Genomic DNA, 12758 nt, shown 5'->3' with positions numbered 1-12758 from the left:
TAGTTTTCTAAAAAAATTGGCTCACATCATGAAAGCAGACGCTTGACATTTCCTGGTCTTTCTCATTCCAAGTTCCAAGCTCACTTTTTCATATATAAATAAGTAGGATTCGATTAACTAGGCTGTTACCCTGATAGATCACAGATCCTAGATCCTGGGTTTGATGCAAGAAGGGGATGCCTGCTTGGTGAAGTCTGCATGCTCCCCCCGTGTTCATGTGGGTTTTCTCCAGATGTTCTAGTTTCCTTCCATCTTCCAAAGAAATGCAGGCAAGGTTGATTTGGCATTTCTAAATTGTACCTGTGAGTGCTCTGCAATGAACTGGCTCCCAAGCCCAGGGAGTAGGCCCATCTTGTGCTCTAGTATCCTGGATAAGCTCTGGGTTATCTTTGTTTCTTAAAAAAAAATACCTTATTGAGTTTGGAAGAGCTATGTTTTTTATGCTGTGAGCATGTCACTCAGAGCTGTCAGCTGAGACACTAGGACATTGTGTGCCCTGCTTATTGCGTGTGTGAAATTGGATGAACCCAGTCAGGACTCTGTAGGTGCAATATTTCTCCACATGTGGTAAATGGTTCTTTAATTGGACTCCTCCTTCATGAACAAACACACACCAGATGAGCTGTCATCCGTTTGCTTTACAAGAAGCCACAATTGTTTTGAGAAATGGCAAAGGATCTTATTATGCTTGTTTAATCTGATGCGATTAATTAAATTAAGTCGCACATCAGAAAGCAACAGTCTGTCAGATGTATTATTAATGTCCTAATGTTATGTTCAATTTTTTATTATTTTATTAGCACAAAGGACTCTGTACCTCCACATGCCTCTCTGCCAATTATTCAGAATGAAATTGAAAATGTTGATAAAGAGCTTGTTTTGCTGCTGTGTAAAAAGGGAACTAAATTTAAATCAAAATTCACTTTATACCCCAAATTGCTTCAGATGATAAATGAAGCCTAGCAGTACAGCACATCTTTATAAGGTAGAATGATAAATTTGATATTTGCCATAAACGCCCAATTAATAATACAGGCTCTGTTGCACATCTCATAAATTCACTGATGCATTTGTTTGGATGGAAGCTAAACGTAATTTTTCAGTGCTTCTTTTTGAATATGGTTTTATTTTTCCTTTATTTTTAGTTAGAAATGTCATTTTAAATGCTGTTAACACATGGGTGTCTAGAACACTTTAGTGATCTCCAGAATTGACAAACTAATTCACTTGGTCCAGGTTTAGGTTGCTCATGTCGGGTGTTGCACACAGATACCTTCCTGAGAGTTGTACACTGTTATTAGCCTTATTTTAAGATGTGCATGCTCATGTTAAGGTGTTAGAAGCACATTCTAAACATTTTCAGGCCCTCATATTCATGCAGTATACATGCACAGCTGGGTGAGAGTGAACAGGAAATAATTCAGACTGTGGCTGCCCACAGAGGTGGTTTTACACCTGTTTATTGCTTCATTTACTTTCAGTTTCCGTTTGGTTATAAGTGAAAAAGTAAAAAAGGGAAACTTCCAAAGACACATTTACAGGGAATCTTCTGGTGCCCCCAGATAATGGGCAGTGGTTAACAAAAGCAAAATAAATTATGAAGAAATGAAAAAAAGTTGTCCTACCTGGCAAAGATGCTAACAGGCAGAGATCCATCTTAGCGTGATGGAACAGTGCTTGAGCTTACTGCAGACCAGTTTCAGCTCTTCCGATGTGTCCCCATTTGTGAAAATCCACTTGCTTCAATCCCAAGTTTTAAAGGGATTTCATTGCGAGGGCAGTATTTTTGAGTGATTAATCCTGTCAAGACGTGTTTTTCTCCAGATTTATGTTTAGTTTTGCAAACCTCGACACAAGAACGGTCAAGAAATACATATTTTGTTCTGTAGCATATGCATTTACTTTGGTGTAATAAACCAGAGTCGGTGGAAAGGGCATGTAGAATATGCAGACATTTGTCCAATATTTTTTTTCACATCACACATTGTACACATTCAGAGAGGTGCTGGAAACTGTCGAAGCATGGTGCCAAAAAGGTGTTTTGACTATGTTCTGAAGCACATGACCCTGAGTTGACTCAGAGAGGGACTAAAGTGTATAAGTGCATATTTTAGATTCTCAGGGTTCAGATGTGGACTATAACTGGAGTCAGGGCCACTTCCAGGACTTGATGGAATGGGTGGGGGGCTAGACTGTCTTCAGTGGCACCAGCTTGGTTGCTCGTGGGGTCTCTGCTGTTGCCCTGTGGCCATGCCCTGAACTGAAATGACCCTGAGCTGCAGTGGGTGCCTAGCAGATTGCTGAGCCGACTAAAAAAAGAGCTTGTTAAGCTTCCAAGCACCAGGAAAACTGCATGTACCACATCTATTATAAGCAGTTAAACCCGCAGTGTAGAAAATACTCCGAGAGCCTATCAAACAGCAGGCAATGTGGTATGACCTGCCGTGATCTGGAGCGCTTGAAACTAGTTATCAATAATTGTCAAGCAGGTGCCTACTTTGTAAGGGACAGATAGAAAATGTATTTATTTACTAAGAGTTTCCATTCTGTGTCATTGGAGATAAATCCAGGTTAGGCCAATGGATGTGTGCTATGCATTGTGACCTGGTGGAGTCTCATGAAATTATATAAAATATCCAAAACAAAACAAAAATCTCTAACGCCCCCCGCCCCGCTCTCGGCATCTGGCGTTTCCTCTGAAGTGGAGAAGGAGCCGTTTCCTGGTGCTTGATGTTGTGTTTGCTTTGGGAGACCTGTCCCAGCACAGTAGCCATGTCCTCTGTTGTTTTAACATTCGCGGCAGTCCCCTGAGCCAGAGTGTCCAGGAAGCTCCTCCGTGCTCCAGAGCCCAGCCTCACTGCTCTGCAGCACCTTCACATCAACCAAAACAGTACATTCCTGCAGTTAAGTCTTAATAGGTAGCATTCATTTGGCCACTCATAAATATATTGTGTCATATGCCTTTCTCACGTGCTTTTTCTCTGTGCAAGATTGAGGTTCTCTCTTAGTTTCATTACATGACTAGCTAAATTATTGTCAAACCAATTCCTTTTAAGGTATCAATACAATTAATAACTCCCAGTATTATTGCAGTTGTTTTCTGCGGTCTGCCACTGACTTGTGGGAAATTAATTCTGGTGCCTCTTCATTGTTCTGACATTGATCAGTAGTGCTTCTTCTATAGGTTAGTCACTGTCGTTTTCCATCACCTTTCAAAAGGCCATACAGCCCCAGTGTCCATTCCTACTGTGGCATTTCTTTCAGGCGCTGTCAGTAAAAGGCTGTTATAGTTTCCTTAAATAGCTGAAGGCAATCCATTATCTCTTCTCAACCCATTGAAAACCCAGTGTTCTTCTCTGAATCAGCGGTCTAGTAATGGACGAATAGAACTGCTCTGGAATACTTTGGAAGTCTAGCGACAGCCATGAGCAAGAAGCATTAATGCACTCGTGTAAATTAACTGCCTGAGGGGGTGCCGGACAGGACATCCGGAGACACAGATCCCAGTGATGGCAAGTACCGAATTTGGGATTTCTGTCAGAATCCGAGTTAGAAAATTAGGATTGAATAATCCCATTTTATTTATCCCAAGTTTGGGCCTGTTCATCTTCAGTCTGGATCTTGACATAGATCCTAGCAAAGGACTAACGACCCATATTCAGGAGATATGACCCAAAAGTCAACCGTGACAACATCCAAGAGATCCTGTGTATTCTTGTGTTTGAAATTGTTAACAGTTAAAAAATAGTTCAAAAGCAGCAATGGGAATCGGAATTTTTCAGGCTCTCACTCGGTGTCATTTATACTTCTGAAGCTTGCAAAAGACTGTACTATAAATAACATTATACAATAGGTCAAACTAGCGTGTTTTCCTGTTAAGAGAATGTGGCTCTGGTGTTAGATGCTAAACGTACTGTAAGCTGCACTGTGTTCTACCAACATCCTGGTTAGTGTGCTGTTAATGTTGTTTCTGCTGGGACAGGGCGTGAAACTGGGCCCGTTTCTAAATTGTGACTAATCAACCGACCTCATCACTCAGGAGGAAGGAGGCCTGAGTATAGCATCATTCCCCTCAGCCTCTTGGGGAGAAAAGAAAGTGATGAGGTTGGCCTTGAAACCAGACATAAGAAATGAAAAGAAACAAATGAGTGTAGAGTCATCTGAGCAATACCCCGGAGTGACAGCCCTGGCCCCCATCCCAGTTCCCAACATTTACACTGGCAGTGGATACAAGAGAACAGGAGAGTCAGGAAATAGCCCACTGCCGGCAGGGACTGCTTCAGAGACGCCAGGGCATCAGACTCTCCCCACTCCCAAAACACACCTGGCATTTGTTTGTACAACGCCAAAGCATAACCTTCTGGTATGTTTTATTCGTATTTTTAGCAGGGTCATACTGAGGTTAAAAAGACTAGAGACCGTCTGCAGCATTCTGATTTGCATTTAAAAACTGCAACCAGAAAGTGTAGCTGGTAGGCCGGTAAACTTTTCCCGCTGATCTTCCACAGATCGAATTAGTCAGATAAGCTCAAATGTAATTTCAGAGAAAAGTTTTCACGTATAGGAAATCTTCATGACCACAACTGAAATCGAGACTATCAGAACTGAAGTTGTTTGAAGCCTCAGTTCCTTCCTTTACAGAGTAACTGAACAAACCCAAGAGATCCAGTACAGTCCAGACTGATGCAGCTGCAGTTTGCAAAATGGGCAATAATTCAATTATTTCTGGCTTCCTGCTTTCAGTTTATTTTAAAATTTGTGTTTTACTGATACTCTTGTTATCTCTCACTGTATAGTGAAATCTAAGGGCACAGTTTAATCGGTCTCAGCCTTTCTCAGATACTCCTGCTGTGGAGTTTACTGTAGAAGAGTCTCCTGGATTTCAAGTCATTATCTCAGGTAATCTTGGGATTGCTACTAAAATATGTGCCTGATTCCCCAAATTACCTGGACTTCACCCATTTGCAATGTCTTGGTAGTTGACTTGAACCTGAAATGCCATTTTATAGTTTTTGACAGATAAAGAGGATTTTAATTTTTTTTCCACACACAAAGTGTCTTTGATTGTTGGTGTTTAGAACAAACCTCAGAAGAGAGTCTATTCAAGGTGAATACCTAGGTACAGATTTTCTGTCACTTTGTCTGAATGATTCTGGAGCACTGTCTGTATCTCTCCCATCTCGGATTTTAAATTAGAGGGATAACATACACAGATCGTGTTTTTAAACATGTGCCGTGTTCTGGTGATAAAGAGTGCAGAGATCATTTTATTTGCCAAAGAATGTTATGATGAAAATCATTTTGTTTCACAAATTTATAAACAGTTATATAGAGATTACTTAAGCCCTAACAAAATAAAATACTATATAGATAAGGGATAGAAACTGTTTCTAAAATGACTATGCTTTAATTTTAATTTATATGTTGTATATGCTTAGAATTTGCTTTGCATTAATCCACTTTTGCCTTGAAGAGGAGTTTGTTATGGTACTGTTTGTGATAGTGGTATCTATGACAGCACAACAATTAGGTATGGATTATAGTTAATGAGACCGTGAACAATCAAGAGCATGACATTGTTAGCCTGAGCCCTGTTTCATGATGCAATTTTTCATTTACCTGAAATCAGCATCACATTGAAAGTGATCTCAGACCAAAGGAGAAAAAACTCTTATATTTAGGTATCTTCTGTATATGTTTGGTTTGCAAAGATGCTGAATTCTAGTCTTATTGGCTGCTATGAAAAAAAGCATTAGTGCTTTACAAGGGTATTCAGCGATGATGTATGTTTTCATAATATGGAGTTTGAAATGAACTTTTCAAGGTAAATGCAGTAATCTGTGTCCCAGAAGGTGCTGGAACAAACTGTAATTTATTTTGAGTCAAGTGTACACTTGTATGATCCGATTTAACCACCGTAGTTTCACGGTGCTTGTGTTGCACTCGGTTGTGTACGGACTTTGAACAACATTGATTTAAGACACCATAATGAAAAAAGAGCGGTTTTCAAACCAGAAACATGGAACTAAAATAGAGAAGCTCCAGTCCACCCAAAAAACATCTGAGCAGAGCAGCTACGAAAACAATCGCTTCATGTTTTATTGCATTCATTGTGCCACGGCACTTTTTTCCCAGCAGTCAGGAAATGTGTTTTACAGCCACTCTAAAGCTGGAAAATGGGGGGTGCATGTGTTCAGACCTCTGTTGCATCTCCCTGTCTTCCTGGCAGAACATCGATGTGACGAACTTCAGCAGCAGCTGGAGCGACGGCCTGGCGTTCTGTGCCCTCCTGCACACCTACCTCCCAGCACACATCCCCTACCAGGAGCTCCTCAGCCAGGACAAGGTGGGCACCCCTGCACCTCACTGCTGCAGCTGCTTCGGCCCTTGCCCTTGCCCTCTTTCACACCACATCATTAGCTTTTCTTAATTTATTGCCAAGGACGACTTCAGGGAACAATGATGAGTCACCTTCGTGTTTACCAGTTTACTCCTACTCAGTTAAACAGTGGTAAATGTTTTAACGTGCACTGTGCTGGGTGTAAATAAAAATGAAAGATTGTGTTGATTTTTTTAAGGCAACAGACATACCACACCGTCATTCACATGCACATACTGTAAAGTTTTTTTAATATTATTTATGCAACACTCGTCTCAACTTCAGTCTACTGCATCACTATGCCACCATGTTTTTAAGACAATCACTACAATTTGACTCAACAAGTACCTCTGGACACCGAAGCCCTTTTCGAAGTAACCAACGGCTTAGTATGCAGTTAATTGAATTTCATGTGGAGATTGCTGTGAGAGCACTTTGAATGTTATATGAAAGACCAGTCTAGGTGCAGTGTTCCCTTATTTTTCCTCCTGCTCACAGTACCATGAGCAGCTGACATGCATTTGTGTTGGTAAATATTTAGACAGATGCATGTGTTGTGAAAAGAAAGCCATAAAAGAGAATGCACAATGTAAATGTCTTGCAAATAAATGTTTTATTCATCACATTATTCTACAAAACAAAGAGCTACCTGTACATCATTGTAGCATGAAATAATGGTCCCTTTTCAAATATTTAAGAGGTTTTCATTTGATTATTTTAAAATGATTAGTCATTACATTCCACAAACAAAATTGTATTGGTAGACAACAGCACATAACTTTTAAAATATTCCCAATAGTTTTTTGGAAAATAAAACATTAATCAGTAGCCCACATTGTTGGTTTACTATTATATTTAATTGAAAGATTTTTCACCATGTAGTTCATCATAAATACCAGAATGTTTATATTCAGACCTATAAACATCAGCCACATCTTTAAGGTGCACCTCGGTCAGTGTGAATGACCAAATGTCTGTATGTAATGTGTCAGTGGTGCACATAATTCTTCTTTTTTCACAGAGCAGAAATTTAACCCTGGCTTTCCAAGCAGCAGAAAGTGTTGGCATCAAACCGTCCCTGGTAAGTTCCGCAAGACTCAAGGCACTCTGCTGCAGTTTGTGTTAAGATCAGATAAAGACTATACCAATTAGAAACCTGAAACTCTATAGTAGGTTTGATCATTGTCAAGTGGCAGTAGTGTTGGACAGGCCATTCCAATAGCATTAATTTGATAATTTTAGCAAAAATGAATAAAAATGTCTGCTTGCTCCAACCTTTTCTATTTATCAAATAAATTAGTCCTTTCTACCTCTATTCAATGGTAAACCAGAAAGTGGTGTTACTTTGGCAGATCAGTTATTTTCCACTATATAAACTATATATGTTACAAACATGAGGACATTGACCTGAGGCTCTCATCCACCTGTTTCTTGCAAGAACCCAGGTTATCGGCTGCAACAACGTGGTTGAGTGTCTTGTTCCCAACTCCCACAACCCTTTGTGTAACACAACTGTCTCTGATCCACTCACATTGAAGAGTTCATGGGAACTGACTTGAGGCCATAGTAGTTTGCACTCAGGCCCCTGCTGCTCAAGGTTTCACATGGTTCCTGGAAGTACTAACACTGTCTCTGTCTTCTTAACCTCTCTGGGGATAAATTAGCATGACATGGAGTAAGAAATACAGCAGATGTGCATATTCTTACACTGTTTTGCAGTGAATTTAAACATGCAAAGCTGATTTATTACTTGCAGATGTGCAGTTATGATCATGAAACAGCAGTTAAGAAGTTATGCTGCTGCAGAAAATAGACATCTTCAAAATGCAAGATATTCACATTACTGTGTTTAGATTATATAAATCATGACTGTAGTATGTAGTATCTGTCCTATTATTAAATAACAAAAAAGCTAAATTGAAATGTGGGTGTCAAAGATCTATTCTTAAAAGATTGCTTGCTATAGGTTTTTGTCTCAAAGTCCAAGTACCTTTAGGAAAATAAAGTTTATTGATGGACCTATTATTCACAAAAGAAGCTAGGTGGGGATTTTAGAGCCATGATACTTCCTTTCCATTTGATACTAGAATGCATCACACTCAAGAGCTTTGGCAAGGAAAATCCAAAACCTTCTTAAATAAAATGGCCTATTAGATGTCTAAAAGACTCTTTTTTAACTGAGTGGTGTTTGATTGTTTTAAAGGCTTTACCAATTATCAGGAATACTATTTTCTTTCTATTCTAAAATAGTTTTGAAGTCTCTGCTGGCAGCTATGAACCTTTGCCCACACACAGAGGCGAATGAAGAGGTTTAGGCAGACACCTCAACACACTACCTTTGAACCACTTGTGTTTTAATGTGACACAGGCACCTGCCCCATACAGGAGATTCAGGGCTGAGCAGCACATCCGTTTTGTGCTGCTGCTTGGGAAAGCCGAGCCACAGCCAACTAGTGATGTGATCCAGACGTAAACAACCTGTGAGCACACATGTCCACCTTTACTGGTTGATCCACTGGGAAGGCCCCAGGAATACACTTTATTTTGCACATCAGTATAAGTATACAGCATAAATAGGTTTTTTTAACATTGTTTTTTTTTTATCAAAAGGCTGTCAGCATCCTTAGAAAATGCATTTAAGGAGAACAAGGACCTTCTGGGATGCTGTGGAGGTCACGTGACCTTTCGTGTGCAGTGCAGCAAAGTGTCACATGACCTCTAGGAGGCGGTGATAGCAATAATAACATTTTTAGCACAGAACATCATCAGTCTCCAGCCTGCCATTATAGTTCATGTCTCATGTCAGTTAGGTGTCCGATTTGATTGTGATGGTGTTATTGATGCTGCTGTGGACTTGATCCTGATGCATGGTGCGTTTTGAGTACGACATCTTAAATAAAGGCTACACTCCTCCTGGTGATTTACTGCACATCATCCTGTGCAAAGAATTCAGAAAAGACACTGGGCACATTCATCATGTACAACACCTGTTTTGATCGTTGTGGTGTTCACTTTACATTTTTCAGCTGCTTTAGAGCTTTTCTTTTTCTTGCAATTCACCTTACAATATAATAGTCAGACCTCTTTTTCTTTTGTCATAACAGTAAAAGCATTTCAGACTGTGAGAGCAAGTCATTACCCAGAGTCCTACTGTTCATTTGCAATACTGAGTGTGATACAGAAAACATCACCTCTGCTACTAGATTATGCTAAGAAAAGTGTTTCTAAAGGATTAGGCTCTTTATCAGTAACTCCCAGTAAACACATTACCGACACAGCTGTGACTTAATTTTTGCTCTTAAATTAAATAATGTTAATATATGGCTCATTTGAAACAAGAGCCCAGACATCAGTGTGCTCCATACTGTAAAGCATCTCCATCAGACAATATTTGTTATTCAGTATAAAAAAATGGTGGGAGCTTAATCTCCTTGGCACAGTTATTGATCTGTACATTACATAGTCAATAGCTAACAAAATCCATTTGGTCATTCAAGGGCTGTTACCACTATGAAAATCATTAACACATTCTCCCTTGTTTTTGTTCTTTAGAAATGCCAATTACATGGTTTAAAAAGAAATTGATCGGCGAGTTGCAGGAGCTGGGGATCGGGGGTGTGAACCTGATATTGCTGGTGTTAGGCTCTCAGGTTTCACTGCCCAGCCATATCACTGACCCTTAGGAGATCTTTCTCCTCTTCCAACCTTTAAAACGGGACTGACAAATCAAGAAACCCCAGTACTAGCTGATGGGGGGGACACGATAACATTTCTAAGTCTATCAACACATTACAAAGAAAGAGGTTCTGCTCTGTAATCAGCATAATCTTGAGGAAAAGCCTTTGCAGTGTTAATCATTCACTAACTTTTAAGAAGATACTGATGCACAATGCAAATTTCAACAGGTCTTGATCTGGACTTGGAAGAAATATTCATGTTTTTTTCCAAACTACACTATGGTTCAACATAATGGTATATGTTCTTCCCTTACCTTAATCCTTTACAGAATCAGGCTACCGAGATAATGCATTCACAATGTATCAGGCATTCCAGTCAGAATAAGAATTGAAATGCACACACAGCTCTGTCTAAACACAAACCCCCTGTAGGTACAAATGGATCCAGGGCAGCCCAGGAGTGACACGTACCAACTCTGCCTGTTGTAATCCATAGACTGTAGTACTGGGTGATTTCTCACGCATGCAGCACCAGTAGCTCTCTAAGCTTAAGGTCCTTAGTAAGAGGATTATAAGGTTGTTCCAGATTTCTGGTTTAAAACCTTTATCCCTTGTAAAGATTAGTTATTCTTTATTCATCTATTTGTCTACTACATCTTCCGCACTTGGCACTGACTTGGCATAATTATCAATCATTTTATTTAGAAGCACTTTTAGAAAAACTCAAAATGTTATGTCTTATTAAAAATGAGTTTTATAATTTTATAAAATATAAGTGTTATATATAATAAACACCAACTCAGCTACTGCTAAGCCTCTGCAGAGCAGATACACTGTTCTTCGCAATATCATTCACTTCTCTCTGCCTTATTCTGCATCATGTTTACTAATGATCTTCCACTCACAATTTAATTTGTGACTTTTGAATTTAAGGAGTTGGAATGAGGTGTGCCAGTGAGAATGGTTCTGAGTTAACACTACTGTTTAGGACCAGAATTCTTACATACCTCTAAGAGCACAGTGGTTTTATTGTCCTTTCAACAAATGTAATCACTGTGACTTTGCTTTCAGTTTTCTCTGAGACATGAAACCGATTAAATGTTGTGCTCTGGTTCTATGAATACAATGCTCTCACCACTTTGTCTTTCAATCTGTGCAGGACATTAACGAGATGATGCACACAGATCGACCGGACTGGCAGAGTGTCATGCAGTACGTGGCGCAGATATATAAGTATTTCGAGACCTGAGAAGACCAGCCTGCATCAGGAAGTGAAGTGCACAGACACAGCAGCACTTTCCTACAAGGCAAAGCTTTTGTCACTGCCTTTTAGAGCAAACTCAAGTACACCATTAACTCTTCGTCTTGTGAAATCTTTTCTTGAAGAACTGAATTTGCTTGGAGTTCAGGGTAATATTTTGTGCACCCAAGATCTAACAATAATGGCGACTTGTTGTGCAGGACTAAGAGTAGGTTTCAACTGTTTTCATCTTTACAATTGTAATTATAACTCACATGACTTTATGGAAATGTAATCCTGGTGTTTCCAGTGTTTGAACACTAACTTGCAGCTGTGTGCCATAGGAAACCTATTTATTTATAACAAGTGGTACTGTTATAGAATTCTAAATATTAAAACAAATAACATCCCTCTTTGTCTGCTTCAGTTCTTTCTACCATTACTTTAGGAAGAGAATTTTAAGCCAATCTCTCTAGTTACAGTATTAATATAGATGGTTCTTTTGGGACCAGACTGCATGTTTTCCTCCATGCCAGAGGCCTGTTTACGGACTCCAGACATAATCACATGAGACAGAGTTCCCTGTGGCTCATTTTCAGCAGGATAAGGTTATCCAAGGCCCAAACCACTGGATCAGTATTTATAAGAATTAAAAATACTAAACCCTTCGTCTGGTCTCTCGGAATTCACAGCACCCGTCCTTATTTCTGTTAAAGTTAGTTAACTGAGAAACAGACTATCAAGACTAGTAACTTAGCATAATTTTTTTTCTGAACAGCCACAGGAAAAAGAACAGTTTCAATATAAAATGAATGATGTAAACATGTAGTTATAATTGGAAGCTCACAAAGAGTTCAATAGTGGGATCAATGATAAGAACTGTTTATACAACTTTTTTTATCCTGCAATTTGCAATGTGTTGTTACAGCTGTGAGTCTAAAGAAGTGTCTCAGATTCCGAGTGTAAATGAATTGAACATTTAGTTGAGATGGAACAAGAACAACACAGAGGAATATAACTTATTTAAAGAATATTTTTCAGTTTCCTCAGCTCTGCTTAGCCTTCCTGTGCAAATCTGGAGTCCCAGGTAATTCCTTTGGAGGAACATACTGTACATCTTTAATATTAGCTTCTGCTTCATTTTCACATATTTCTCTTTACATCTTTATTTCCTGAGTTTTGTTTAAAGCATCTATCTATAATGTACTGTGTGAGTTTAGCACTGGTTTGTACTGTTTTTTCTTCAAGCAGCTGGACAGAACAGAAAGTGAGGTAGTAGGGTGTTGCACCATCAATTGAAAGAATTTGGATGTGTAATATTTTTAACCATAATATTTCCTACTTCCTCGGTTTCTTGAGATCGTATATTGTTCTCGCACAGCTGCTTGACAATGGCAGCAGTTCAATAAGTTTCTTCACAATGTGCTGAAAACTGAGCTGGATTCACAGCAGCCTTGCCCTC

The 12758-nt window shown here is 39.3% G+C and overlaps 2 protein-coding genes across 11 annotated transcripts in view; one reads left to right on the top strand and one right to left on the bottom strand.

Annotated features, from left to right (window-relative positions):
* Positions 1–11706, top strand: part of specc1 (sperm antigen with calponin homology and coiled-coil domains 1) — an 86885-nt gene extending 75179 nt beyond the window's left edge. For 9 of the 10 annotated variants that reach the window (XM_069184540.1, XM_069184538.1, XM_069184541.1 and 6 more), the window contains 3 exons: positions 6230–6346; positions 7401–7460; positions 11216–11706. In XM_069184540.1, coding sequence (XP_069040641.1) covers positions 6230–6346; positions 7401–7460; positions 11216–11305 — 267 coding nt within the window. In that variant the 3' untranslated portion in view covers positions 11306–11706. The remainder of the gene's footprint in view (positions 1–6229; positions 6347–7400; positions 7461–11215) is intronic. The other variant, XM_069184539.1, reaches the window with a different exon arrangement.
* zswim7 (zinc finger, SWIM-type containing 7) overlaps positions 464–12758 on the bottom strand; it is a 54466-nt gene continuing 42171 nt past the window's right edge. The window contains exon 6 of the mRNA XM_069184549.1: positions 464–2871. Coding sequence (XP_069040650.1) covers positions 2788–2871 — 84 coding nt within the window. The 3' untranslated portion in view covers positions 464–2787. The remainder of the gene's footprint in view (positions 2872–12758) is intronic.

Source organism: Lepisosteus oculatus, chromosome 26, assembly GCF_040954835.1.
Source record: "Lepisosteus oculatus isolate fLepOcu1 chromosome 26, fLepOcu1.hap2, whole genome shotgun sequence".
Classification (NCBI taxonomy): domain Eukaryota; kingdom Metazoa; phylum Chordata; class Actinopteri; order Semionotiformes; family Lepisosteidae; genus Lepisosteus; species Lepisosteus oculatus.
Note: the sequence above shows the minus strand (reverse complement) of the source record. Positions and strands in the feature narration are given on the sequence as shown.